This window comes from Phyllobates terribilis, unplaced genomic scaffold (genome assembly GCF_046119375.1).
Source record: "Phyllobates terribilis strain yellow unplaced genomic scaffold, ASM4611937v1 Scaffold_51__1_contigs__length_9155689, whole genome shotgun sequence".
In the NCBI taxonomy this organism is placed as follows: domain Eukaryota; kingdom Metazoa; phylum Chordata; class Amphibia; order Anura; family Dendrobatidae; genus Phyllobates; species Phyllobates terribilis.
The window spans coordinates 2,108,980-2,135,569 of NW_027362811.1; the positions used below are offsets into that span (position 1 = coordinate 2,108,980).

The 26,590-nt window shown below is 44.1% G+C and overlaps 1 protein-coding gene across 1 annotated transcript in view; it reads left to right on the top strand.

Annotated features, from left to right (window-relative positions):
• The window catches only part of LOC141191697 (uncharacterized), a 91,834-nt gene extending 69,149 nt beyond the window's left edge, over window positions 1–22,685 (top strand). The window contains exons 2-7 of the mRNA XM_073661637.1: window positions 12,505–12,654; window positions 12,784–12,963; window positions 13,047–13,170; window positions 13,250–13,347; window positions 13,544–13,634; window positions 16,106–22,685. Coding sequence (XP_073517738.1) covers window positions 12,577–12,654; window positions 12,784–12,963; window positions 13,047–13,170; window positions 13,250–13,347; window positions 13,544–13,634; window positions 16,106–17,715 — 2,181 coding nt within the window. The 5' untranslated portion in view covers window positions 12,505–12,576 and the 3' untranslated portion in view covers window positions 17,716–22,685. The remainder of the gene's footprint in view (window positions 1–12,504; window positions 12,655–12,783; window positions 12,964–13,046; window positions 13,171–13,249; window positions 13,348–13,543; window positions 13,635–16,105) is intronic.
• The last annotated feature ends 3,905 nt before the right edge of the window (window positions 22,686–26,590 follow it).

Consider the following 26,590-nt stretch of genomic DNA (forward strand, 5'->3'; position numbering starts at 1 on the left):
TGTCACTGTGTGTAGTATCGGCGTGTCTGTTCCCTGACAGGCAGAGACGCCGTCCCTCTTACCGCCGCGTTCCCTGCCCGGCATCCTCCGGTGCTCCTACTGCTGCGGCTGCCTGCAGGCGCAGCTGTCCAGGTACTGTGCTTAGGGCGCATGCTTCCTCCCTCATAAAGAGGCAGCGCATTCCGTCCTAAGGAGTCCCCGGTTAATGGCCGGAGGACCTCCCGTATATAAGGCACCTCCTCCAAAATGGAGGTGCCCGAGCAAAGTTGAAGCACTGTGTACTTACCTCTGCTTCAGCCCTCAGGTTCCGCTGCCTGCCTGACTACCAGTCCTGCCCGCCAGCCTGACTACCAGTCCTGCCCGCCAGCCTGACTACCAGTCCTGCCCGCCAGCCTGACTACTCTCCAGCCCGTCAGTCTGTCTTCCGTTCAGTCTGCCAGTCTGTCTATGGGCTCTGCCCGCCTGCTTACCTGGAAGCACCTGCCTGTTACCTGCCATGCCTACCAGCCAGCCTACCTAGAGGCTCCTGCCTGTTACCATCCGTGCCTACCAGCCAGCCTACCCTAGAGGCTCCTGCTTGTTATCTGCCGTGCCTGCCAACCCGCTTGCTTACCTGGAAGCACCTGCCTGTTTCTTGCCGTGCCTACCAGCCAGCCTACCTGGAGGCTCCTGCTTGTTACCTGCCGTGCATACCTGGAGGCTCCTGCTTGTTACCTGCCGTGCCTACCTGGAGGCCCCTGCTTGTTACCTGCCGAGTCTGCCAGTCAGTCTACCCGGATCACCCACCAGCCTGCCTGTTGTGCCCATCTGCTATACCAGTCAGTCCTTGCCTTCTGACCCGTGGGAGTCACCTGCTCTCATACAAAGTCTGGCCCAGAGTAGCACCTGGTCCCTCTGCTCGGTCCTTCTCTGGTCACGGAGTCGATTGAGCCGCCGTACGACCTTGTTTGCTCCGAGTTGATACCTAGTTACTCCCCTCTGGTCCCTCCTTGCACCGCAGCACAGAGGTTCCACCACCCGGATCCGTAACACTGTGATTTCTATCTACGTCACTGTGTAGAGGATGTGTAAAGGAAAACAGAGTATAAGAAGGTTATTATGGACGTGACTTAACGAACATTGTGCAGTGAGTCTGGTTTCCCTAGTGACTAGAGATGAGCGTTGTTCGACTCGAACTGTTCGCCAATCTCAAATTCGAGCTGTTTTGGGCGGTGTTCGAGCCGTTCGGCGAACACGAACGATTTGAGAAAAATTCGGCTGTTCGAGGTTATGTTCGATAACTGTTCGTGCACCAAAATCATAACTGGATTTTTTTCTCAGTAATGATGAAAATTAATGTTAATACACAGTTTGAGTGTATAGCGGGGTGGGGGGAGGGGCAGGGGATGGATCTCTGCAGGAATAATGAAGATCTCCATTTTTTTTTCTCTTTCCCGCATTTACAGTGGGGAGGTGCAATCTGTCAGCCTATCAGCAGCGCACACACGGAGCGAAGTGCTTTTTTTCACACAAGCAAGGGCATGTGTCATTGGCAGTGTATGTCACATGTCCTTGCCCTATAAGACCAAGCCATTTTCTCACTGCTACAGCTGCGTGTTAGACGGCACCGCTGTTGCTGTGTGCGCTATACCTTGTTAATTTCAAGCCAATTTTCGCACAAATCTACAGATAGCTTGGGAGTAGGGAATAGTTGTGATTGCAGTCCTTTTAAGGACTAGGTTACAGCATTTCCTACGACTTTTATCAGGCAGGTCTGTGCTCTTAAATAGATAGATTGTGGGAGTAAAGACTAATTGTAATTGCAGTCCTTTTCAGGACTAAGTTACATCAGTTCCTATCAGTTTTTGCCAGGCAGGTCTGTGCCAGTGCTGTGCAAGTTTTTTTCACAGCATTTGGCTGAATCTAGCAAAGCTAATCCTTTTTGGCCTATTGCAGAGTGTGTTAGTCAGTGGAGTAGCCTATCTGTGTTGCAAGCTACACCACCTGTGTATAGAATACCAATTTTTTTACTGCACCTAGTGAAGTAAAATCTTTTGGGCATAGCATCATTCTATTAGTCCATCTATACTGACCTCCATCAGGTTGCAAATTGAATATAATTTTTTTCTGCATCTAGCTCTGAAAAAATATTTGGGCTTCTAGCAGTGTGTGGGACTTGTTCTATTAGTCCATCTATACTGACCTCCATCACGTTGCAAATTCAAAATAATTTTTTGTCTGCATCTAGCTCTGAAAAAAATATTTGGCCTTCTAGCAGTGTGTGGGACTTTCTCTATTAGTCCATCTATACTGACCTCCATCAGGTTGCAAATTAAAAATAATTTTTATCTGCATCTACCTCTGAAAAAATATTTGGGCTTCTAGCTGTGTGTGGGACTTGTTCTATTAGTCCATCTATACTGACCTCCATCAGGTTGCAAACTGAATATAATTTTTTTCTGCATCTAGCTCTGAAAAAATATTTGGCCTTCTAGCAGTGTGTGGGACTTTCTCTATTAGTCCATCTATACTGACCTCCATCAGGTTGCAAATTAAAAATAATTTTTATCTGCATCTACCTCTGAAAAAATATTTGGGCTTCTAGCTGTGTGTGGGACTTGTTCTATTAGTCCATCTATACTGACCTCCATCAGGTTGCAAATTAAAAATAATTTTTATCTGCATCTACCACTGAAAAAATATTTGGGCTTCTAGCAGTGTGTGGGACTTTCTCTATTAGTCCATCTATACTGACCTCCATCAGGTTGCAAACTGAATATAATTTTTTTCTGCATCTAGCTCTGAAAAAATATTTGGCCTTCTAGCAGTGTGTGGGACTTGTTCTATTAGTCCACCTATACTGACCTCCATCAGGTTGCAAATTCAAAATATTTTTTTGTCTGCATCTAGCTCTGAAAAAAATATTTGGCCTTCTAGCAGTGTGTGGGACTTTCTCTATTAGTCCATCTATACTGACCTCCATCAGGTTGCAAATTGAATATAATTTTTTTCTGCATCTAGCTCTGAAAAATTATTTGGGCTTCTAGCAGTGTGTGGGACTTGTTCTATTAGTCCATCTATACTGACCTCCATCAGGTTGCAAACTGAATATAATTTTTTTCTGCATCAAGCTCTGAAAAAATATTTGGCCTTCTAGCAGTGTGTGGGACTTGTTCTATTAGTCCATCTATACTGACCTCCATCACGTTGCAAATTAAAAATAATTTTTTGTCTGCATCTAGCTCTGAAAAAATATTTGGCCTTCTAGCAGTGTGTGGGACTTTCTCTATTAGTCCATCTATACTGACCTCCATCAGGTTGCAAATTGAATATAATTTTTTTCTGCATCTAACCCAGCCAATAGTTTTGGCCTAATACCACAGTTTGGCCACTCAGCTCTGCTCGGATCCCATCCATTGTTTTTTTGTGCAAACAACTCCAGAGTTGTGAATTAGTTAACCACCAAAATGAGTGGAAAAAGGCCTGCGGCTGGTGGAAAGGGGAATAGGCGTGTTGGGAAGGGGAAAAAAGGTTGTGTCCGTGGGGTAGGTGTTAAAGCAACAGTAACATCTGCAGAAGAAAGACCATCTTCCAGCCAAACTAAAATGTCTACTTCTTTTAGCGGACAATGTGATAAGATCCCTTTCTTAAGGCCACGCCAATCGCTACAAATTCCAGATGAGGCACAAAAACAGCAGGTGCTTCAACGGATATCAAGTGCTCCTTTAAGTGGGCTCTCCTCCACATCAACTTCAACATCACAAATACTCCAGTCCTCAAAGGTGTCACCCCAATCGCACTTGCTTCCTCACAACTCCCAAATCTCCAGCTGCCCGTCTGAGTATGAGGTAGAACAGATGGTTGAGTCTGCAGAGCTGTTTACTCATACTATAGCCTGGGAATCAGAGGTCGACTCCAGCGCTTCTGTGAATCCAGACGAGGAAATGATCTGCACTGATGCCCAGAATCTTTATGAGTCGGATCCAGGACCAGACGCTGAAGGTTCTGACCATAATGTAGACCCTCATTCCCAAACTGTAAGTCCTGTTGGTGGAGACAATGAGGAAGACGATGATGAGACTCAAATACCTGATTGGAGCGACAACTTTAGTTTTTTGTCAGGGCAGGAACAGGTTGGGTCTGAGGACGACGGGTGTGATAACGCACAGGGTGATGATGATGAGGTTGGAGATCCCACTTACTGTCAACCCACAGTCAGCCAAGAGATGAGGTCAGCAGAGGAGGTGGAGGAGGATGCTAGTGACGACGAGGTCAGGTTGCGCCTTCCTGGACAGAGACGTAGCACTGGAAGCACGTCAACAACTGCATCCTCAAACACAACTCTGCCTCTCACCACAAGTCGTGGTGGCTCTTCAGGTCGCATGGGTGCTAAGCCTTGCATAGCCTGGGCATTTTTTCAGATCGATAAAGATGACCCAACTCGTGTTATCTGTAACATTTGTCAGCAAAAGCTAAGTAGAGGCCAAAAAATACATAGTTTGAGTACTTCATGCATGAACCGGCACATGGACATGAAGCATAAGTTGCAGTGGGAAGCTCACTGTGCTACAATGCGGCCTAGCCGGCCGGGCCAACCACCGTCTGCCATATCTTGTGCATCCGCGGCCTCTTCATCCTCTGTGACTGGGGGGACAGCAGTCACACCTGTTTTGGGGCACAGACCTGCCACCTCTTTACCCGCAACAGCCAGCGTGATTGGCAGGTTATCATTTTCTTTGGAAGTGGTAACACCAGCTGGTGTTCAGCGCTGTCCGACATCGATAGCACCACCTTTGGATCAAGGCAACCTAACATGTCCGCCTGCATCTTCCTCACAGACCGGCAGTTTGCACTGTCCAAGTCTTGCCGTCCCCACGAGTTGTGCGTCAATCCTCTTTATGTCAAAGTTCCTCCACTGCTTCTGCCTCCTCAACCTCCTCTTGGTCCTCCACCTGCACCCAAAGCCTGTCTCGTCATGCCACAAGCTTTCTAACTGTGCAGAAGGGATCCTGCACACCTCCTTACTATGCTGGCAGTAGGGTTCAACGTCATCAGGCGGTTTTTACTTTGAAATGTCTGGGAAATGTGAGTCACACAGCTGAGGAGTTGTGGTCAGCTCTGGAGAACCAATTTCATGAATGGTTGTCTCCACTGGACCTGAAACCAGGGAAGGCCGTGTGCGACAATGTTGCAAACCTGGGTGCGGCCCTTCGCCGGGGCAATGTCACACACGTGCCTTGTATGGCTCACATGTTGAACCTGGTTGTCCAGCAATTTTTAGCCCACTATCCCGGACTAGATGGCCTTCTGCAGAGGGCACGGTCGCTGTGTGCTCACTTCCGCCGTTCGCATCCCGCAGCTCAGCGACTTACATCTCTACAGAAGTTGTTGGGCCTGCCACTTCACCGGCTAAAATGCGATGTGCCTACCCGGTGGAATTCAACTCTGCACTTGTTGCAGCGACTGTGGCAGCACCGACAAGCCCTGGTGCAATACGGTCTGACGTATAGCCTGGGACAACGAGATCCAGAGGTGGGGCAAATCACGCTGGAGGAGTGGTCTCAGATCAGGGACCTATGCACCCTTCTGCACAGTTTGAAAATGGCGACGAAGATGTTTAGTGCTGACGATGCCATTATCAGCATGACTATTCCGGTGATTTACATGCTGGAGCGCATGTTAAACAGAATTCGGAGTCAGGTGGTGGCACAAGAGGAGGTGGAGAAAGTAGAGGAGGAGGAGTTGTATGCGGAAGGGCTAACATCTGCAAGGTCCAGACGGTCGGCAGCACCAAGGCGGCAGGCATGTGAGAGTGGGGGAGATGGTTTTACCAGGGCGCATGGTAGCAGCCAAACTAGTGAGGAAGGTGCAGGAGCCCAGGAAGAAGTGGAGGACGAACTGATGCAAGACTCATCAGATGAGGGAGACCTTGATCACATTTCTGTTGTGCGAGGTTGGGGGGAGAGGACAGAGGAAGGAAGCATGATTGTTACCTCGCCACCAACACAACAGGGACTTGGTGCTCCTGGATGCGCAACACACATGAGTGCCTTCTTGCTGCACTACCTGCAACATGACCCTCGAATTGTGAGAATTAGAAATAATCCTGACTACTGGGTTGCCACACTGTTAGATCCCCGGTACAAAAGTAAATTTGCAGAAATTATTCCTGCCATAGAAAGGGATGCACGCATGCAGGAGTATCAGCAGAGACTGTTGCAGAATCTTACATGTGCTTTTCCACAAAACACCAGTGGTGCACGTAGTGAATCTCACAGTTCCAACTTGCCAACCATGGGACCGTCAAGTGTTCAGCACTCAAACCGTAACAGAACCACAGTATCTGCTGGTAACATCAATTTTGCGGAATCATTCCACCACTTTTTTAGCCCACCCTTTGCAAGGCCACAGGAGACAAGAAGTCTGACACATAGTCAACGCCTAGAGACGATGGTACAGGAGTATCTCCAAGTAAACATTGAAGCCATGACTGTGTCACTGGACCCTTGTTCTTTTTGGGCTTCCAATCTGGATAAATGGCTGGAGCTAGCCACTTACGCCTTGGAGATCTTGTCATGCCCCGCAGCCAGCGTTCTGTCTGAACGTGTGTTCAGCGCTGCTGGTGGTGTGCTGACAGATAAGCGCACGCGGCTCTCCACTGATAATGTAGACAGACTCACGTTCATAAAGATGAACAAATCATGGATCCGAAATGACTTTTCTACCCCTGTGTCATCCTGGGGAGAGTAAAAGCTTGATGATTGGTTAAAATCATCTCACCGACCGTTTTAAGCTTTCAAATTACTAATCATGTTTATCTGTATCTTGGCTGGAAAATAATTTGGGCTTTGTAGCAGTGTGCAGCACTGATTCTATTAGGCCATCTATACTAAACTCCACCAGATTTAAAATTAATAATAATTTTTAGCTGCATCTAGCCCGGAAAATTATTTTGGGGCTCCGAGATGCGCAAGACACATAAGTGCCTTCTTGCTGCACTACCTGCAACATGACCCTCATATTGTCAGAATTCGAAGTAATCATGACTACTGGGTTGCCACACTCTTAGATCCCCCAAACTTTTCGATCAACCTTTTCATTTTAATAAAGACCAAAAAAATGGTCATTTTTGAAATTATAAGCATTAGCAGGTTATTAGAAACTGAAATCAAACAGTTTTCAACTCAAAACTTTATTCTAGGTGATGTTACATTTGCACATAGGACCCCTTGTTCGAAAGGAGCTTCTGAACTCTCTCGTCCATTGAATTTGTCAGGTTTTGGATGGTTTCTGCTTCAATTGTTTTGCATGAGGACAGAATACCCTCCCTGAGCTGTTGCTTAGATGTGAACTGCCTCCCGCCATCATAGACACTCCTTTTGATGATGCTCCAGAGGTTCTGAATGGGGTAGAGGTCAGGGGAGCATGGGGGTCACACCATAAGTTTGTCCCCTTTTATGCCCATATCAGCCAGAGATGCAGATGTGTTATGTGCAGCATGAGACGGGGCATTATCATGCATGAAAATGATCTTGCTGTGGAATACACGGTTCTTCTTCTTGAACCATGGCAGGAAGTGCTGTTTGAGAAACTCCACATACATTATGGAGTTCATCTTTACCCCTTCAGGGATCCTAAAGGGGCCGACAATCTCTCTCCCCATGATTCCAGCCCAAAACATTACTCCACCTCCTCCTTGTTGGCGCTGTAGCCGTGTTTGCGTGGGGTGTCCATCAACCAGCCATCCTCCACTCCATCCATCTGGACCATCGAGCGCTGCACGGCACTCATCCGTGAACAAAACAGTTTTGAAATCAGTCGGGGGACGTTGGAGGCACCAGCAGCTTCAAAAACTTGTCTGCTGCTATGACAAGGCTTTTTTGCCGCTGCTCTTTTAACCTGACGTAATTGCCTGTAGAAAAGAGTCCTCAATTTGCCCTTATCAGCACGCACACGTGTGTACTGTGAATCAGCTACATACTTCTTGATTGCCAAGACACTTCATCCTGATCATCGCACAATGTTGATTGTAGTCATGCCTTGACCTAAACACTCCACAATTTGTTGCTTCTCAGCAGCCGACACATCCTTTTTCTTTCCCATTTTGGCAGAAAATGTTGGCTGCTTAATAATGTGAGACAGCCTTCTTAAGTAGTCTTGCCTTTCATTGGACACACCTGCCAAACTAATTAGCACAGGTGTCTGCAATTGCTTACAGTGATATAAAGAGCCCTGACACACATCACCATCAATGAGTTTAACTGACAAACAAACAAATTCTTCCCTTATCACTCCTAAACACTTTTTGCATAATAATTTGGAACACAGTGTACATGTGCTTTTCCACAAAACACCAGTGGTTCACGTAGTGAATCTTACAATTCTAACTTGCCAACCGTGGTCTGTATGGAGTTGTTCAATAAAGGGCCCAAAATTAAGATAACATAGATGGGAGAGGTCTCTATGAATAGGAATTCCTAAGTATTTGATACCCTGTGAGGGCCAGGCAAAGGGAAAGTTGGACTGGATGGAATCCTGTATGGATTTGGGGAGGGAGACATCGAGGGCCTCAGACTTCGCTGCATTGATTTTAAAATATGACCATGTAACAAAGTGATCTATTTCAGCCATAACAGCATGGATGGATATATGTGATTGAGTGATATATACTAGGACATCATCAGCAAATAGAGAGCACTTGTACTCGGTGCCTCCCACCTCAATCCACCTAATATTGGGGTTATGGCGAATTGATGAGAGCAGGTGCTCCGTCACTAGGATGTATAAGAGAGGGGACAGAGGACATCCCTGCCTTGTCCCATTGGTGATTGTGAAAGGTGATGAAAATGTTCTGATGCACCCCCTGGGCCTTGGGACACCCGGAGCCGGACCCTTTTTGGTGGATGCTGGTGGTTGTAGTCTTCGTGGCGGCGACCCGGTTCCGTGGCTCAGGGCGGTCAAACCAGTGGCGGAACTATTTATGTGGTTTTGATGTTTAAATGTCCGACTACACCACCCATGGATTGCGGTCAGAGTGAACCGCCGCTGCAGGGCAGACCGCTGAGGCTGGTGTTGTGGGTGCAGCAGAGCGTAGCATAACTCCCCACGGGAGGAGTATAGCCTCAGGGCAGTGTATGCGGAGGATGGGGGTGATGGTGCAGGGCAGCAGCAGTAACGACACGGAGTCAGTGATGCAGTCCAGGGCCTTTACTCACAGTTCTTATTATCTAGACCACGTCTGCAGGTAACGGCTGCCCACGTCGTACTGTGCTCACCAGGTGAGGGGCTCAGACAACTCCCAGATATCTTTGGAGCGCTTCACAGGACCCCCTTTGTGTGTCCTTTGTCTGGCCTTTCTTACCAACCCTTCTGTCCGGCTGCCTCGGGCCTCCTCTTGGTAAACTTGGCGCCAGTTTCCCTGACCCTATGTGGTGCCTTCCTAGCGGGTGTAGCGAGGGGCTGCGCCACATAAAATGTCACAGCCTCCGGTTTCTAGCTGAGGGTCCTTTCCTGCCTCCACTAGTTTCGGGGACCGGTCTCCCCCTTTGGCCTGACCCCTCCACGCAGGTGGATTCGGGCGTGCGGTGGCGACTCGCCCGTCCGCACCCCTGGGATCCCTTCGTTCCTCGTTCCTGGAGCCTTCTCCGCTCCTCTTCCTTCCTTCTCCCTCTTCCAGGCCTGGGCCTCTGTTACTAGGCCCGCCTCCGGAGCAGAGCTCATGCAGAGCCCCTTCTCACTGCCACTTCTGCTCAGACTTCTCTGCACTGAACTAAGATGGTGCCCACCTTTTATACTCCCTTCTCAATGCACCCAGGAACTGCTTCCTCCCTGCTCCTGCACTACAGGGTTCCCCTTCCTCAGTGTTCCCTCCCCCCACTCCAGCCAGGGACAGGGACTGTCGTGCCCATCTCAGGGGCATATTGGTCGCCCTGCCCCACGGCAATGTGGTGTAATGCATGCAGGTGTTGGGTCCTGATCCACACTCCATCCTTACCTGAGAGTGAGATATCACACCTCTGGGTGAGGTGCAATACCTCTGTAGCAACCGAGCCCTCAGGGTGCTACAGTTCCATTCATCTTCAGCCTAGGTGACGTATTGCGATACAGGGCCGTGATTTTGGCTATAAAAGGGTCCCCTAGACCCCTACCCCAAGCTTTTTAAGAGAATCATATATGGCGTGCCAGGAGACTCTATGGAATGCTTTCTCAGCATCCAATGAGAGTATCTAATTACAAATTTTTAACTGCATCTAGCCCAGGAAATACTTTGTGCCTAGTAGCAGTGTCTGCTAGTCAGCGGATTATCCCGGCTGTTAAGCAAGCTACACCACCTGTAGTTTGGACACTTAATTTTTTCAAAGGAAATGCTTCGGGACCACGGGATACTCAGTGAAGAGCATCAGGAGGCACCCCAAGGCATAGGGGCTGGGACTGGCAGTAGGATGCCTTGTGGTGGACAGCCGAGCTCGATCCTTTTTAACTGCAGCAGCTTTAGTGGACGCTACTGGAGCGGAATTACGCGGATGCTGGCATGAGACTTGCCCTCCAATAGATCCTTGTAAATGGATTTAAAGTGTATTCATTCAAATTAGAGAGACAATTTAAATTAAAAAGCTTAGAGCTGCCTCCACCACAGGGAGGCTCGCTCGACCCACCAGCGGACAGGCACCAGTATTGGGAGAGGGGGGCTGGCTGTCAGGGTTCACCGCGGCTCTGGCACAAATCCGGCGACACGGAGGTGGCACGGGCAGGGGCGGACTGAACGTGTCGGCTTCTCACTTTTTGGATTTTAGAAGGGCATGACATGCCTATATCTGTGTCTCCCCCTCCTTTTACTCCTCCACCTCTTTTCTTTTCGCATGACTATATGTACTTGTCACTTTTCCATGTGTTAGTTGTGTCTTCTGAGCAGTTTGTCAGCTTTTGGACACCTTTGAAGGTGTTTTCTATGTGTTTCTATGTGTTTTTGTTTGCCTGCCATTGGTTTTAACGGTGTTCGAAGGTGTTCGACGAACAGTTCAACGAACAGTTCGGCGAACACACGGGTGTTCGACGAACCGAACTCGAACACTACGGGGGTGGCTCAACACTACTAGTGACAGGTATTTCTTATTGCTAAAACTGAGATTTTTTCAGGTTAAATATTTTTTTAAACAACTCTCCTCAGTGCGATCATACACCATACAAGCCTCTGATTGCTCAGGTGATGCACTGTACTACTGTGGTGCCGTGTATTATCTCTGCCAGTCAGTGTAATACTAACGGCCCCATACACATGAGATAAGTGTTGGCTGAACGGTCATTTGGCAGATGGCTATCTCTCCAGACTCCCCCATACTCAAATATTACAGCTTTCCTGTGGTCTGTATGAGAGAGTCGACTCCTCTAGCGGACGATTATCTACAGGAAAAACAAATGGATTAGCCTCTGAAATTCAGGATGACAGATCCTTCTCTGCTCTGACATCATTTGTCGGGAGGCCCCCAAATACTTTATATAGTCAATCAAACCCCCTGAATCAGTGTTTTCATGCAACTTTAGTCTAATGTGTATGGGAGCGTTAAAATGTAACTTATTGGGTGCTGCCTCTGGCCCGGCCAAATAGACTTTCATACATTGCAGGCCCAGACACCATTAATAGACATTTAGGTATCAAAGTAACTAGGCAGCCCCATACTATCAAATACTTGGGGGAGGAGGGACATACGGCCGAACTCTGTCACACCTTCTTAGATGCCATATTTGCTTTTGACAGCAGCAAGTGGTTCAACCTCCAGGGTTTTGTTGCAGCCGCACCTGTGATATCCCTGCGGTGTACATCTATGTTCTGGTGCCCAAAAGAGTTGTTTTTTTTAAAAAAACAAATTAACTTGTTAAAAAATAACAAAATGTGTCTTGTGCTTTTTCATGTTTTTTTCTTTTTACAAGAATTGTTGGTGCCAATTTTCTTTTGAAACATTTTAATCTCTGCTTTTTTTCTTGTAATATTGGAAAGCCTAAAGCCAAAAATAAACTCCATAAAACATTGTACATGGAGGCCTTGGTATCAAATAATTTCTGTCTGCGATGTTTGTGCAAACAAAAATGCTTTTATAAAAGCCTCAACCTTCTGTGTGTGAATCAGGCATGAGATCTAACGTGATAGAAGATTACACTCCGGGGAAGATGGGAAACATTCATACAGACTGCTAGTGGTGATGATGTAGTCAGTGACAGACTCTGGCCAAATATGTTTCTAGAACAGTAGTAGAAGATTAAGATATCATCCTCATCATGAAGTAGTTTTTTGTCATGTCACGTGTAATGAATATCTCCTGCAGTATTGCTAATGCTGATTCCAATGTTGGTAAAGGAGATGAGAATTAGCGTCATGGAAGATGAGTCTATGAGAAATGTATTCAGCTGGAGACTCTGAGGAAGAAAGAAGAAAACTAAACACTGTAAAATAATAAATCTCCTCATATGTTTCCCCGTATTATTACATAGGATTTTTATGATGTTACATCTGCTCATCTTCTCATTCAGATCCCTACAATATTGGATCCTCTCAGTGAAGATCTTCTATATAAGAGAATTTTCCTAATTGATCCATAAAAGATGGATCTGGACAGAGATAAGATGGCGGAGAGGATATTACACCTCACCCTAGAGATCCTCTTCCGGCTTACTGGAGAGGTGAGAGATTCTGATGACGTCACATTACATCATTCTTATCTATGGGAATAACAGATGGACAGAACTGGAGAGGTGAGGACTCTGGAAATGTCTGTAGTGAGATTTATTAATGTGTCTCTCCATAACCAGGATTACACAGTAATGAAGAAGACCTCTAGTGAGCGCTGTCAGGACCCTGCGTCTGAGGGATGGGGAAGACCCAAGAGCCTAATCACGGGGTCTCCACCTTTTCCAGTGATGCATGAAGACATCAATGACCAGAAGATCCTAGAACTCGCCTATAAGATGATTGAGCTGCTGACTGGAGAGGTGACACTGCTGGGAATGCTGGGACATTATACAGTAACGTTATGGAGGGATCGAGGGGATGACGGTATCATTGTATGTGTCAGGTTCCTATAAGGTGTCAGGATGTCGCTGTCTATTTCTCCATGGAGGAGTGGGAGTATTTAGAAGGACACAAAGATCTGTACAAAGACATCATGATGGAGGTTCCCCAGCCCCTCACATCACCAGGTAATAGGACTAAATACACACGGCCTATAATTATCTGTATGTAAAGAATGAATTCAGTCCCTGTATGTGTTTCCTCCAGATCTATCCAGTAAGAGGACAACACCAGAGAGATGTCCCCGTCCTCTTCTTCCACAGGACTGTAAACAAGAAGATCCCAATGTTCCTCAGGATCATCAGGTAGATGGAGAGAAGATGTCCTGAGATCTCCCCTATGATGTGTAGACGGCTGTGAAGGTCTTGTGCTCAGTCTTGTTTTATCCACCATTAATATGTTTTATACTTGTGTAATGAGAACGTTGGAGATGGCAGGATTAGAGCTGATCATAGATGTGACTTCTCCATCTGTCTGTGACTTTTATAATATTTGTTTCAGGGTGAAGATCTGACCCATATTAATACTACGGAGACATATGTGGGGGGTGATGAGCGGTGTAAGGAGGAGATTCCTACATATGACTCCCCAGGTGAGTAGTAACCACTAAATGCAAAGAAGTCACAGATTCTTCTCAGTCACCGGCTGTGGCTGCTTTATCGGTGGTGTTGTCCGGCCATATCACATTCGTGTGATCACCATTTTGCCTCTAGACCACAACCTTCTTCTCCACCCAAAACTGTTCAAATGAATTTGGGCATTGAACACCCCTTTTCTAGAGAACTTGCAACCTGGGGATCCACCTACCCCCTGGGATTAGTAGACGCTGACCGTTACCTCCCCACATCTGTGAACTACAAAGCCAAATGACAGCTTACGTAGAAAGTGCTGACAAGTGAGAAAATCACTTGAAGAAAAATATTCTGATGGGCCTGTAAGAGAAAGTAGAGGGTGATGATGCTGTTGGCTTCCTAGGACCCTGATATCTTATTGGATGAATCTACCTTCTCTCCCTTCTGTGCGGCTGAATGTGATCATATGGTCCCTACAAGACCAGGTCCAGTCTTTCTGGCCAAACTGCACTTTTATGATTGCAAATATTAAATGTGCAGTGAGGGCCAAGTGTGAATTTCTGTACAATAACAACGGAGTTTCCCTTTATCCTGACTTTTTAATTTCTTTTAAAACTGAATAACTTCAAGCAGGATTGGGATAAACTACATAAATAACATTACACCTGTGCCATGATATCTCTCTAAACTGTGCGTGGCTGATGGCTGTAATATACATCTATTCACGCCTGCAGGAGATGTGGTGGCATGGCTCGAGCCCTGGTTTCATGGATTCACTCCGCGTCATAAATTCCATTACATTTTCAATCCTAAGGAATTCAGATTCCTGCACAATCTCTCCTGAAATGGGGGCACTAATACTTTCTCTACTCTTCTGGTCAGGACTCATCATACCTCCAATGGTCCACCATAAATGAGCACAACTCCAGTTTAGTGTTGGATTTCTCCATTCATACATACATTGGTGTTGGGAATGTAACATATATTTTTATTGTTGTATATTTTTTTACATGTTCATTCTGTATGATAGTTTATTTGGGGTTGGATCGGCCTGCCTCACCTATGTGAGTCTTTAACTACCTAGTAGTTACAGTTACAGACTAAAGGTTTTTTTTACTGAAGAAGACTGTTCAGCTTGATCGTTTCAGTCGGTGTTATTATCTGTAGTCACAGTTTTGCCCATTACCCTTTATTCTTCCTTACGGATCTTGACTTACACAGATACTCCTAGGCTTGGGCCATAGTGTTACTTGCTGTTCTGTGGAGTGAGATGGGAAGAAGAATAGTCAGGTAGCCAGGCCAGAACCAGGAGGGCAGAGAAAGTACAAAATCAGAATACGCAAAAATAGTCAGTAAACGGGCCGAGGTCACAACAGGAACCAAATACACAAGCCGGGAGCTGAGCACAGAGGACTGAACCAGAGGCGAATACGGCTGGATCTGGCAGCTTCCGGCAATATGCTTCCAGCTTTAGTAGGGTGCGGTGCTTTCCATATGGCTGAAGCAGGGAGCAGATTACTCCAGCTGGACAGCACACACACCCATACCGCCAGACTGGATGGTACTACTGGTTCCATGCAAACTAATCTAAGTGCCTGGACAGAGCCTGTGCCGCCCAGAACTTTTGGTCCCGACGTCTTCTCAATCACCAGCGCCGCCTGCAGAATAAATAGGACAGCACCTGGTGACAGAAGCAGACGTCGCAGGAGCAGGTCCCAGAGGATATGGGACACACCACACCATACAAAATGTCAGAAAATCAGAGCAGTAGAAATTCCCATATATTGACTCCATTTTGAAAATTAAGACCCTCAATGAATTAATCTTTAGAAGTTGTCACCACTTTGACTCCACAGTCACTTTCCGAAAATTAGCACACAGTAGATGTTTCAAAGTGAAAATTACAAATATGCCATTTTATTGCCCAACACATAGTGCCCAGATTGTGCTCCGGGAGACGCACACCGTAAATGAAGAGGGTTCTTCTCACTATAGTAATGCCAAATACATGGATGATAAATGTGGTTTGGGTGCACTGCAAGGCTCAGAAGTAAGGGGGAGATCTGACTGTGGGAGAGCGGATGTTGCTGGATTGGTTTATAGAAACAAAGTTGCTTTTCAAGAGCCTTTGAGCCACTAATAATGTGAAAATCTCTGTTTTTCCACTGACAGATGATGGACCTGAGTGGGGACTTGTTTTTTGTGAGATTAGTAGAAGTTTTTATTGGTATTATATTCACCTACATAACATTGTTTGGTGGCTTTTTATTCCATATTTTGGAGACTGAATGAACAAACAGTTGAACACCACGCTCCACTGGCTCATCCTATGAGGTTTTCTATTAGACTGTGAACTGTCATTGTCCTGGTGAATAATTCAATATATTTACAGAACTTACCCTTTTTACGGACAGTTTAAGCAGAAATGTTAAAAAATATAAATTTCAAGAATATTTTATTCAAAAATGATAATTGGTTTTATTCTTGGCAGATGACTGTACCAGGAGATCAGAGGGACAGCTGACATCTTCAATTTTTAAATCGGATGATCTTGAGATCCCAGAGGATACAATTGAAGTGAATGTCATTACTCCAGATTTACCATCATCCCTTCACAGCAAAGATCTGTCATCTGATCCTGTGAAACAAGTCCTGTCTTCTGATTCATTACTGACTACTAAGGAAAATCAAAGTCACAAAATAAGCATTAAAAAACAAACTGCTCCTAAAGCAAAGAAGCCATTTTCTTGTTCAGAATGTGGAAAATGTTTTACAGAGAAATCAAAGTTTATCAGACATCAGAGAACTCACACAGGGGAGAAGCCTTTTTCATGCTCAGAATGTGGGAAATGTTTTAACCGGAAAGCGCATCTTGATAACCACCAGAAAACCCACACAGGAGAGAAGCCATTTTCTTGTTCAGAATGTGGAAAATGTTTTACATTGAAACCAAGTTTTATCAGACATCAGAGAACTCACACAGGGGAGAAGCCTTTTTCCTGTTCAGAATGTGGGAAATGTTTTAACCGTAAAGCGCATCTTGATAACCACCAGAAAACCCACACAGGGGAGAAGCCTTTTTCCTGTTCAGAATGTGGGAAATGTTTTAACCAGAAATTAGATTTGGTCTATCACCAGAGAACTCACACAGGGGAGAGGCCTTTTTCCTGTTCAGAATGTGGGAAATGTTTTATCCAGAAATCAGATTTGCTTAAGCACCAGAGAACTCATACAGGGGAGAAGCCTTTTTCCTGTTCAGAATGTGGAAAATGTTTTAAACAGAAATTTGATTTGGTCAATCACCAGAGAGCTCACACAGGGGATAGGCCTTTTTCCTGTTCAGAATGTGGAAAATGTTTTAACTATAAATCAGATTTGCTTAAGCACCAGAGAACTCATACAGGGGAGAAGCCTTTTTCCTGTTCAGAATGTGGAAAATGTTTTAAACAGAAATTTGATTTGGTCAATCACCAGAGAACTCACACAGGGGAGAAACCTTTTTCCTGTTCAGAATGTGGAAAATGTTTTAACCAGAAATCAGGTTTGGTTACGCACCAGAGAACTCACACAGGGGAGAAACCTTTTTCCTGTTCAGAATGTGGGAAATGTTTTAAACAGAAATCAGATTTGGGTAAGCACCAGAGAACTCACACAGGGGAGAAACCTTTTTCCTGTTCAGAATGTGGAAAATGTTTTAACCGTAAAGCGATTCTTGATAGCCACCAGAGAACCCACACAGGGGAGAAGCCTTTTTCATGTTCAGAATGTGGGAAATGTTTTAACCAGAAATCATATTTTGTTATTCACCAGAGAACCCACACAGGGGAGAAGCCTTTTTCCTGTTCAGAATGTGGAAAATGTTTTGTGAAGAAATCCTCACTTCTTAGTCACCAAAGTACTCACACAGACGAGAAGCCATTTTCATGTTCAGAATGTGGAAAATGTTTTAAACAGAAATCAGATTTGGGTAAGCACCAGAGAACTCACACAGGGGAGAAGCCTTTTTCCTGTTCAGAATGTGGGAAATGTTTTGTGAAGAAATCCTCACTTCTTAGTCACCAAAGTACTCACACAGGCGAGAAGCCTTTTTCATGTTCTTAATGTGGGAAATGTTTTACACAGAAATCAACTCTTAATAAACTTCAGAGAAGTCACACGGGAGAAGCCTATTTAAATTCTAACCGAAAATTGTATCTTCTTAAAGGGGTTTTCCACTTCTCTTGGTACAACGTCTTCTCATTCCTCATGTTTGGCCTTGTTAAAATAAAAACACTCATACGCACCTCCCGTTGTGGCGCCGTTCCATTGGTGTCACAACTCGCGTTACTGGGGCTCACATAAGGTTATTACATCACACAATCCTGCTCCCAATCAACGCCGCCTTCGGACGTATTGAAAATCAACAGGAAAGACATGACCTGGACATAGCAATGAGAGCACTCTCTTCAGACCGTGTTCCTGGGGGAATTATAAGCAATTGTCGGCCTTGAACATGATGTCCGATATGGGAAAGAAAGACGAGATCGGAGGTTAATCTGAGGTCCTCCACCTCGGTCATCATGTCTGATATGCCGTGTTTCTTATCGAAAGTCTTATCATCCTGCTCTGGAGCCATTACTGCCTCATCTCAGCTTGGAAAAAGAAGCAGTGTTAACCCTCATGATGCCAGACAGCTCAACCCTGTAAGTCCTGCACTAACTTCTCTCTTAATGTAGGCCTCACAAGAAAACATCTCCACAAATCTCCCTGTATTCTCACCAAAGCCCACATACTGAGCAGTGCTTGCTGCACAGGGAAATTTACTCCCCTCCCTCCGCAGCCACAGGGATTTTAATATGGGGAAAGCCATAATTGATTTGTATTTCATATTGTGTCTATCCCTACTAAACAAGAGATAGAGCAATATATACAAAGGCTGAAGACCACGTACAAAACTGAAATACGTCCCCTCACTTCTAGCCTATCACAGCTTACTGACAAGGTACAGAGATAAGAGGATGATGTCGTACAAGTTGTGGCCATCAAAATGCAGAGAAACAAACACTGGATCTTCACAGCCAGCAAATAAACAGTCTGTTTAATATCATTGATGACCAAGAAAATCACAATAATATCCTGAAATCATCAATACACCAGCGATTATGCCAACACTGTGGACATTGTTCAATTATATTCTTGGTGACCCTATTGATAAGGAGCTGGAGATCGACAGGGCGCACCGTACATTAGGCAATCATGGCCCAGATCCTGAGCGTCCAAGGGACATTATCGGTCACATACATTTTTTCAATGTAAAAGAGGCCGTTCTGAGGAAAGCAGGGAGATGGGTCCTGGTGATTTCAATGGAAAACACATACAATTGCTCACAGATCTATCCTGAATGGCACTTGCTCAAAGAAGGGTATTGAAACCACTACTTGATACTCTCTAGGTAAATGGTCTGATGTACTCCTGTGGTACCCTTTCCAGCTGCAAGTCCGAAAAAAATGGAACATTGTATACTTTGAAAGATCAAAGCGACATGAGACCATTCTGTGATGTCCTGGACATTCCCAGAATCCATATATCTGACTGGTCACCTTCTCCACCATTGCCACAGAGTTTCGGCACATCACAGAAGGCTTTCAATGGATCAGGAATTTGATGGTGATGCACCCAGACGGGAAAGGAACCTGCCAATCATATGAGCTCCTGAAATGAATCTTCTTTTCCCTGATGAGAGAGACAGTTTGCAGATGCGTACTTATTTCTTTCAGAATATAATAAGATATATCTAAATAGAGTTTTAGGTGCCACTCTTCCACTATACAGAATGTCACAGTTCATATCTTAGAACGCCATTTAAGCTGAGTTCACATTATATTACTATAATATCAGGCCGTATTACTTTGCTCTCTATATATTCTATGGTTCCCCCTAATAGGAACTCTAGGACTAAAGGTTTGATTTACGCCTGTAAAGACAACCCCCAGTTAGGGACTTGCATTGGGACCTGCTTGTTTCGTAATTTCCTGGTGTTCGATATATTCTTAATCTATACCTTTTGGCCACTGAGCAGTAGACATTACTATCTACCATCTATACCTCCTCTTTGCTCTTAATCTTTCTCTCCTCCCCTCCTCCTTTTTTTCATATAATATGACACAACTCAAAACTCGTTCCTTGAATGTCAGAGGACTTAATGTTCGAGAGAAAGGAGCTCAAGTGTTTTATCATATGAATAAACAACACGTTCATTTTCTCTTCTTCAGGAGACCCACTTTAGAGGCGATCATATACTGTACCCTGTTTACTAACAGATATTATTCATCTTGGCATCACAGTACAAATGCTGTTTTGAAGTCTAAGGTGCGGAGTATAGGCCGACACAGATCACTGCCGCATACTATTGTAGAAACACTGTCTGACACGGAGAGGATGTATGTGTTTCAGATCTCCATCTATTCCAACATTTTGACTTTGGCAAACTTGTATCTCCCTAATTGTCACCTAATTAAGACATTATGTCAATACTTAAACAAACTAAAACATTTTCTGTAGGACCTTATCATCATTGAAGGTGACTTTCATTTGGTCTTGGATCCTTCTTTAGAGGCGTTCCTGGGATGGAGTCACCAATCTAAATCACCCAAAAGCTTTGCTAAACGTGCTCCGGTCTTTCCAACTGGTCGATGTATGGAAGATACAACATCCAGATGTAAAGGATTATACGTATTATTCTCCTATACTCAATATGCATAGCCGTAGAGACTTTTCATTAAATTGCCATCACTTGCTTACATGGCAACCTACATCTCTGATAGGGACTGCTATATGGTCAGATCATGCTCCTGTATATTGTAATCTGACTATACCTGACTCCACCAAGGCTTCAACTGTGGGAACTTAAATGATAATCTGCTGAAAGACTCACTCTGTGTCTCAGACCTTCTTGAGACAATAGACTCCTTCACAAATATGAGCATGATGAAACTACCTTACCATTTCAATGGGAAGCTCTCAAATACGTCCTCAGAGGGATACTAATAAAACATGGATGCCGGCTAAAAAGAGAAAGCAGCTAAAGTCTCCCATTTGCTTGAGCGGATTGATCTCCTTGACAAACAACATAAATGATCTGCTTCCCTCCAGACATACTCAGACCTGCTTAACGCTAGAAAGCAGCTAAGGTCGTTTCATGGATGGGTTACTCGCAAATATTGTTACTTATGGAAGGAACCAAGTGGAAGCTTCCATTCTCGGTACTAGATATGGGGCCTCCTCAAGAAAATGACTTAAAATGTCCTAAACTAAAGTTAGTATATAAGGTGTGGGATAGGGGTAAAAATATTCTGGGGATTGAAAAGTACACAAACTATACTCCTTTATGGCACAACTATAACTTACCAGAGCTACAGAAACTAAATACTGTTAGTGAGTGGGTGGATAGGGGTATATGTTCGGTATCACAACTCTTAAGGAATGGATTATTCAAGAGCTTTGAACAAATAAAGGCAGATTTTAGCCTTTCACATAGGGTGCTTTATCAGTATCTGCAAATACGTCATGCATATAAAGCCCCCTTCACACTAAGCGAGATCGCTAGTGAGGTCGCTGCTGAGTCACAAGTTTTGTGACGCAACAGTGACCTCAGTAGCGATCTCGTTACTTTTGACACTTAGCAGCGACCAGGCCCCTGCTGTGAGATCGCTGCTCGTGTCGGAAAGGTCTGGACATTTCTTTCATCGTTGAAGCCCCGCTGGGTAGCATGCATCGGTGTGTTTGACACCTTACCAACGACCTTGTTAACGACGCAGACACAGAAACACATAGGCGTGCATCGTTATACTGATTGTTGCGGGTCGCCACATCGTTGCTGCGTCGTTGGGAAGATTTGACTGTTTGACATCTCAGCAGCGACCACATAGCGACCCAGCAACGATCCCTGACAGGTCTTATCTTTGTCGGGATCACTGTAGCGTCGCTTAGTGTGACGGGGCCTTAACACACAATTAGAAAAAACGCCATACTGATTGATAGACATCACCCGATAGATACCATTGCTACAGTGGTGGATACAAAATGTCTAATATCCCTTATTTATAGGCAGTTAACTTGCCCTACATTTGGGTAAATATCCTTTGATAGTTAAGACAAAATGGGAGGAGGATGTGGGTCCTTTATCTGAGGAAACTTGGATTTGACAGCGAATCTTTCATTGTCAGAGTCACAAAGATTGTCCCAAATTCTTCTCATTCATAGGGTATATAGATCCCCAAGTATTTTATTTAAAATTTTAATACAAACTGATGACACATGCCCTAGATGTGGTCAAAATGACGCCCACCTGATACATATGATGTGGGAATATTGGCGACTACTGTAATGTGGTGATCGCTCTTGTACTATCTGTATCTGGGATACAACTTCAGTTGGAGCCTAAAATCTGTATCCTGAGACTCCTGGGAGAGGACGTAGACCAGACTCCCATATGGCAATAGCTAGCTCCAGAATATTATTCTAGCCAGATAGTTGTTGGCTCTACATTGGATATACAATTCTCCCCCAACAATAACAAAACTAAAATCCAGGATAAATGACAGTACGCTTGGAAAGGGAGCTTATATATGAAGAAACGCTATCAAGAAATCCATACACATATGGAACAATGGTTAATTACCCCCGGTATTGCCTCAGAAAACCTTCTCAGAAATACTATACTGGATCGTTTGTCCATTTCCTTACAGTAAACCAGGAATGTATATCCTTATACCCAAGGTGTCAGCGAATAATAATTGTCTCAGTCCATATAATTGTCCCTTCTTAGATATATTCTTTTTCTTTTGTTGTCCCAATAGGAAAAAAAATAATCAGTCGGGAATATTTCAGATATTTATGTACAAATGTAAAATTACTATTCCAAAACCTTGTACTATAGAGCGATATTGGGATTTATATCATTGTACACCGGTTGTCGTATTGTTACTGATTTTTCTTTCTTTTTATTGTTTTTATCACAATGTATAAGAAAAACAAAATGTCGGTAATTCTTTGTTTTGTTCAATAAAAACGGTCTGATTGGAAAAAGAAAAGGAGCGAAGGTCATTAATAGATGAAACGTGTATAAAATACCAAGATCGCATGTGAAGATACTCGTATGAATTCACAGATAAATGTGGTCGCTCATTGACAAGGAGGTTACATCCACACATGCAAAGGACATATGTATCCAGAATAAAAGGGGCACCCGGCTATAGATTCATAACCCCACTGACATAGAGGAAGCATTTCATTGCTGTTATAGCTCACTATATAATATTTATGCACAATACCACGACGTGTCGCCTAATAGTCTTGAAACAAAAATTGACAAATATATTATGGACACTGCCCTACTTTCCTTACAGCCCCCCGAGCAGGAGGTACTAGGCAAAGCTTTCATTGAGCAACAGATAGGAGAGGCCATTAAATCATTCCCTATTGGGAAGAGCCCTGGGCCAGATAGATTCAATAATAGATTTTATTATAAGATGTCTGCACCTCTGTTATTACCATTTTTAACAAAAGTGTTCAATAATATCTCAGAAGACTCCCCCTTTGCCCCCCAATCACTTGAGGCTCATATAACGGTTATATCAAAGCCTGGAAAATAACCAAATACCTGCCCTTATATTTATCCAATATCAATAATTAATGTAAATTAATGTACACTGTAAGGAAAATATTAATGTCAGGAAAATGTTCTTCCATATCTGCCTGACGTAGACGTTCACCCCTCTCCCTTATTCCCCTTCTGCTCAGCACAAAAGCCCCAATTAACACACGCCTGGTAAATAGTTTATGCAAACACGGCCAGCCAAGGAGTGTTATAACTTCGTTAGGAAGTAAGCATTTTGTCTCTGAAAGACGCAGGAGGTAATTAAAACGCAGGCTTGCACTAATTTGCGTGTAACTGTTGAAGCTGCTTCCCAAGCCTCAAAGTGAAATTTCTAGACGCACTAACTCCGATATGAAATATGAAATCTTGTGAGTTCCATAGGTCCGACAGTAACGGGATCCATATGTGTAGTGACCCAATCAGCCCAGGAATGTATAGGTAGTTTTCCAGGGCTGTAACCAAAATCAGGGAGCAGGAGCAAAAACACCAGAATGGCAGACAGCAGTTATGTGATGTGGGATATCTAAATAAAGATAAAATCATAAGGGAAAAAATGGCGTAGTTTGCACGTTTCTGCGATCAACGAGCGATGAGTTATCGCAGAAGTTAGCATTTTTAATAAAAATGTACAGGCTGGAGACCGGCCCACATGATGTCACCACAAGGGACGTGGGGTCAGATCGCCCTTTAGGTATAAGAGAACCCATGGAGAAGACAAGAGCACTCATTGCCAGGAGGGAATAAGAATTATAAGAAACGGGTCCTGTTCAATAACAGCATATTCCAACCGGGGAGCCCCTCCTCCACCTATATTGAGTCGTCGCAGCGAACTTTATAGTGTAAGTTTCACTTTTTTATCCTGTTTTATTTTATGCAACTCCCTATGTATTTTAATGACTCCTTTGTAACATCCTTGTATATATTTTTCCTAAACACTGCCTCCCTTTTGGATTAAATATAAAATTTAGTAGTTCTGTTTCTTTTGTTCTGTAATCGTTCCTTCCCCCGAAGCCATATACGCTGCCAAAACGCAGGCGTCCGGCCAGGCCTGTATTATATTTCATGAACAAATAAAGTAGCACACTGTAACACTGAGTATATAGATATGAAATATGAAATATGAATAGCATAACTGCTGTAAAAAATAGAAATAAATGAAAAATTTTTGAAAAAAGTTTTTTTAGCGCATGTAAATATGAAGTATGGAAAATGAATAGCATTACTGCTGTAAATAAATGAGAAATCTTAGCGCATAAATTGGCCAATTCATGTGTACCTGACAGCCGCGGTAAGGCGTTTCTCGATGTCAGGACCTATCAATGTGAATACCTCTCTAAGAGACCTCCGTCTGCTTATGTGTGGGAAAGACAGATCCTGATGCATTTAAAACCACCTGCGGCATGGGGGTGGGGGTGGAGTGCTCAGTCAACGCTAAATCTAGTAACAAAGAAAATGACGGCACTTCCACTATAAGAAATAGGTGTGAACAGGTGCTTACTAAGAGCAGCTACCTCCATATATAATGAACAAATAAAGTAGCACACTGTAACACTGAGTATATAGATATGAAATATGAATAGCATAACTGCTGTAAAAAATAGAAATAAATGAAAAATTTTTGAAAAAAGTTTTTTTAGCGCATGTAAATATGAAGTATGGAAAATGAATAGCATTACTGCTGTAAATAAATGAGAAATCTTAGCGCATAAATTGGCCAATTCATGTGTACCTGACAGCCGCGGTAAGGCGTTTCTCGATGTTAGGACCTATCAATGTGAATACCTCTCTAAGAGACCTCCGTCTGCTTATGTGTGGGAAAGACAGATCCTGATGCATTTAAAACCACCTGCGGCATGGGGGTGGGGGTGGAGTGCTCAGTCAACGCTAAATCTAGTAACAAAGAAAATGACGGCACTTCCACTATAAGAAATAGGTGTGAACAGGTGCTTACTAAGAGCAGCTACCTCCATATATAATGAACAAATAAAGTAGCACACTGTAACACTGAGTATATAGATATGAAATATGAATAGCATAACTGCTGTAAAAAATAGAAATAAATGAAAAATTTTTGAAAAAAAGTTTTTTTAGCGCATGTAAATATGAAGTATGGAAAATGAATAGCATTACTGCTGTAAATAAATGAGAAATCTTAGCGCATAAATTGGCCAATTCATGTGTACCTGACAGCCGCGGTAAGGCGTTTCTCGATGTCAGGACCTATCAATGTGAATACCTCTCTAAGAGACCTCCGTCTGCTTATGTGTGGGAAAGACAGATCCTGATGCATTTAAAACCACCTGCGGCATGGGGGTGGGGGTGGAGTGCTCAGTCAACGCTAAATCTAGTAACAAAGAAAATGACGGCACTTCCACTATAAGAAATAGGTGTGAACAGGTGCTTACTAAGAGCAGCTACCTCCATATATAATGAACAAATAAAGTAGCACACTGTAACACTGAGTATATAGATATGAAATATGAAATATGAATAGCATAACTGCTGTAAAAAATAGAAATAAATGAAAAATTTTTGAAAAAAAGTTTTTTTAGCGCATGTAAATATGAAGTATGGAAAATGAATAGCATTACTGCTGTAAATAAATGAGAAATCTGTTATGTATTATATTTCAAACTCGGCCAGTGGTGGCAGAGAGTATTAATAATTGGGCTATCGTGAAGCTGACAGTGACCGTACGGAGGGCGTTAAACACAGATTCCAGTCTGTGGAACCCAGGGTGTTGCGCCATATGCTCACTGGTCGCTTACCATAGAGAGTAGTCTGGATCGTGTGCTCGCGACTCCGGACGAAATACGGACAGCGTGACTGCAACGGCGAGATATTGCGGGATCTCCCCGGTGCCGTCCCTGACAAATTGGTGGCAGCGGTGGGATATTGCTGAACATCAGTGTCTGGATTGAGCAATCATTCCTGTCACTGAAAACTTGCACGGTTCTCGCAAGAATTCTGTGCAAGGTTTTAAGAAATCAGGCTCAGTGTTTTAATATTTTTTTATCTGGGACATTACTATACGTGTAGCAGTTGCATCCCCTCCCTTCTCTTGTTTTTCTATCCTATCTTTTATTTGGCAATAATGGCTACACGTGGAGAGAACTGGTATCACCAGCAGGTGAAGACCACTATCATCTCTCTCTGTGAGCTCAGACAGATTGACCCCACGGGCAAAACCAAGGTCCAAATGATTGCTGAACTGCTACAAGCTGATGCAGAGCCTGTCCAACAGCAGAGCCCTGATGATGGGGCGGCCAGCCAAGGCCCGGATGGTGCTGCTGCAGGGGTCCCACCTGTGATTGCCAGCCATACCCGCAACCAGGGTAG